We start from the raw sequence: 3,156 nt of genomic DNA on the forward strand, positions 1-3,156 counted from the left end.
ATGTATGTAATCAGTGTGGTAAAGCCTTTACAAGACCCAGTCATCTCCAGTATCATAAAAGAACACACACTGGAGAGAAACCCTATGAATGTAATCAATGTGGCAAAGCCTTTGCAAAACCGAGTAATCTCCAAACTCATAAAAGAATACACACTGGAGAGAAACCCTATGAATGTAACCAATGCGGTATAGCCTTTTCAAGTCATAGTGGTCTCCATAGACATAAAAGAATACATATTGGAGACAATCTCTATGAATGTAATCAATGTGGTAAAGCCTTTTCAAGTCACAGTGGTCTCCATAGACATAAAATAATACATACTGGAGAAAAACCCTATGTATGTAATCAATGTGGTAAAGCCTTTTCATGTCCCAGTAATCTCCACCGTCATAGAAGAATGCATACTGGAGAGAAACCTTATGAATGCAATCTGTGTGGTAAATCCTTTGGAAGACCCAGTCATCTTCAGTATCATGAAAGTATACATACTGGAGAGAAACCCCATGAATGTGATCTATGTGGTAAAGCCTTTGCAATACCCAGTCATCTCCAACGTCATAAAAGAACACATACTGGAGAAAAACATTATGAATATAATCAATGTGGTAAAGCCTTGTCACGTCATAGTACTCTCCATAGACATAAAAGAATACACACTGGAGAGAAACCCTGCGAATGTAATCAATGTGGTAAAGCCTACTCAGATGCAAGAACTCTTCAATATCATACAAGAGCACATACTGGAGAGAAACTGTGAACCTGATTTATTCAGCTCATTCTTCCTCATTCTCAATTGAAATAACAGAAGATCATCAGTAACCAAGAAACATTTGTTCCCTTATTTTAAAAAGCAAAAGAAATTTCACAGTGTTACCTATAGCAGTGATATTCTCTTCGGTCTCCAGCATCACCTCTGCACAGAGACTTTTCTGGGAAGGGTCCAGCAAATCGCCCTCTCCCCCTGTGAAGATGAAATGCACATCAGCAGAACTCATTGCATCCTAAAGTATCCCATACACCTGTACAACACAAATCATGATACTGACAACACTGTAAATAAATGTATGCTGCCTTGACAATATATTCATATGATTCTGATGCTTCTTCCACTTATTTCCTGACACAGCAGTTATAATCTTATCAGCCAATTATTTTAGAAGGAAACTGAATTATGAGGTTCACCTGTGTCATTTCTGAGTCCTTTGAATAGGATATAGCCTTGCAGAACAAATTACAATTGTTAGAGACGGGGAAGGAAAGAGGCAAACAGATTAACATTACTAAGCCCACATCAGAGAGATTGTATGAACAATCACAAAGTACAAAATGATTGGCAAGCTGTGTGTTTTTTCATGTCTTTAGTCCCAGAGGCACAGGCAGGTGTATGTCATTGAGTTCAATGCCAGCCTGGACTATGCAAAGAGGTCCAGGACAGCAAGAATTGTATATTAAGACCCCACTTCCCCTGAAAAGTGCAATCAAGGCAACAAAATCATACAAAGAATTCATAGGTCTTTTCTGAAGTTCCTACACAGAATTATACACTCACTGCAGGTCTGTTTCATCATGCAGAAACCTGAATTCCACCAGTTTAAACTGCAACATAAATAAAATTTTATAAAATGTTTAAACCATTACAAAAGGACAGATGAAAATACTAGTAACATAATGTTGGTTATAAATAAGCAACATAGGGCAGGAAAGATAGTTCAGCAGTGGAAAGCTGTTGCTGGTATTCCACAATAAGGAGGCGAATTGTCAGTATTTACATGAGGACTCACAACTGCTCATTACTTAAAGTTTAGATGTTCTGAGGCTGTCATCTGACAACAGTAAAGACCAGGCACTCATTTTCATATCCATGCACAGTGGCAAAAAAAAAAATCATACTTATTGTACTGGTTAATTTTGTGTCAACTTGACACAGCTGGAGTTATCACAGAGAAAGGAGCTTCAGTTGGGCAAATGCCTCCATGAGGTCCAGCTGCAGGGCAGTTTCTCAATTAGTGACCAAGGCGGGAGAGCCCCTTGTGGGTGGTGCCATCTCTGGGCTTGTAGTCTTGGGTTCTATAAGAGAGCAAGCTGAGCAAGCCAGGGGAGGCAAGCCAGTAAAGAACATCCCTCCATGGCTTCTGCATCAGCTCCTGCTTTCTGATCTGCTTGAGTTCCAGTCCTGCATCCTTTGATAATCAACAGCAGTATGGAAGTGTAAGCCGAATAAATCCTTTCCTCCCCAACTGCTTCTTGGTCATGATGTCTGTGCAGGAATAGAAACCCTGACTAAGACACTCATTGAAAAAAATTCTACAAGTAAGAAAAATCTCACATACCCGCACTCCAGTGACTCTGAAGCCTTGGGTAGTATTGATGTCATGAACACATGCCATCCTGAGAAATAGAATATAGTCTGAATATTCTTGGCCAAATTCAAAATTTCATAATAACGTAAAAACAAAATCAGCCAGGGATGTTGGCCTACATCTAATCCACTTAAGAGAATATCTTCAGAGAGAAACTTTCTCTTGAAAAACAAAAATAATAAAGATTAAAAAGCCACCAGGTTTGCAAAATGGCTTAGCATTGAATAGCAAACGCTCCTACAGAATCTTACGTGATTTGGGGGCAGAGTCCACATGGTGACTATATGGGAGCATGAGCAGAAAGCTGAAGGATCAATTTCAACCACAAGGCAGTAGAGACACACACAAAAAAATCTGTCCTGTCTAAAAGAAATGCAGGGACAAAGCTGGGGCAGAGACTGAGGGAATAACCACTGAAAACTCACCCGACTTGAGACCCACCTTTCCAACAATTAACAGTCCCTGACATTAAGGATGTTCTGTGTTCCTTGCTAAGACAGAAGGTTCCTCTCTGAAAACGAACAGCAGGGCCACTGCTGAGGACAACTTCCACATAGTTCACTGAATACAAACAGGTTTGCAGGCTTGGAGGTTGCACTCCATTGTTCTAGTCTCTTTCAGATGAGAAGGCACTCTACAGGCTACAGAAATACAATCCTAGACAGCCACCCACCTAACAACCCCTCCATGTAAAATATGTCCTGCCTACAAGATGTGCAGCGGCATGGTGGAACCAAATTCTTTGGAGTCAGGAACCAATGNTTGCTTTAACTTTTCTTCTTGTGCTCTCATACA

General features: G+C 40.3%; 1 protein-coding gene across 1 annotated transcript in view; it reads left to right on the forward strand.

The window, feature by feature from the left end:
• The window catches only part of LOC110315850 (zinc finger protein 120-like), a gene marked incomplete at its 5' end in the record, with an annotated part of 4,390 nt that extends 3,171 nt beyond the window's left edge, over window positions 1-1,219 (forward strand). The window contains one exon of the mRNA XM_029534786.1: window positions 5-1,219. Coding sequence (XP_029390646.1) covers window positions 5-758 — 754 coding nt within the window. The remainder of the gene's footprint in view (window positions 1-4) is intronic.
• Window positions 1,220-3,156: the final 1,937 nt, after the last annotated feature.

Source organism: Mus pahari, unplaced genomic scaffold, assembly GCF_900095145.1.
Source record: "Mus pahari unplaced genomic scaffold, PAHARI_EIJ_v1.1 scaffold_8128_1, whole genome shotgun sequence".
Classification (NCBI taxonomy): domain Eukaryota; kingdom Metazoa; phylum Chordata; class Mammalia; order Rodentia; family Muridae; genus Mus; species Mus pahari.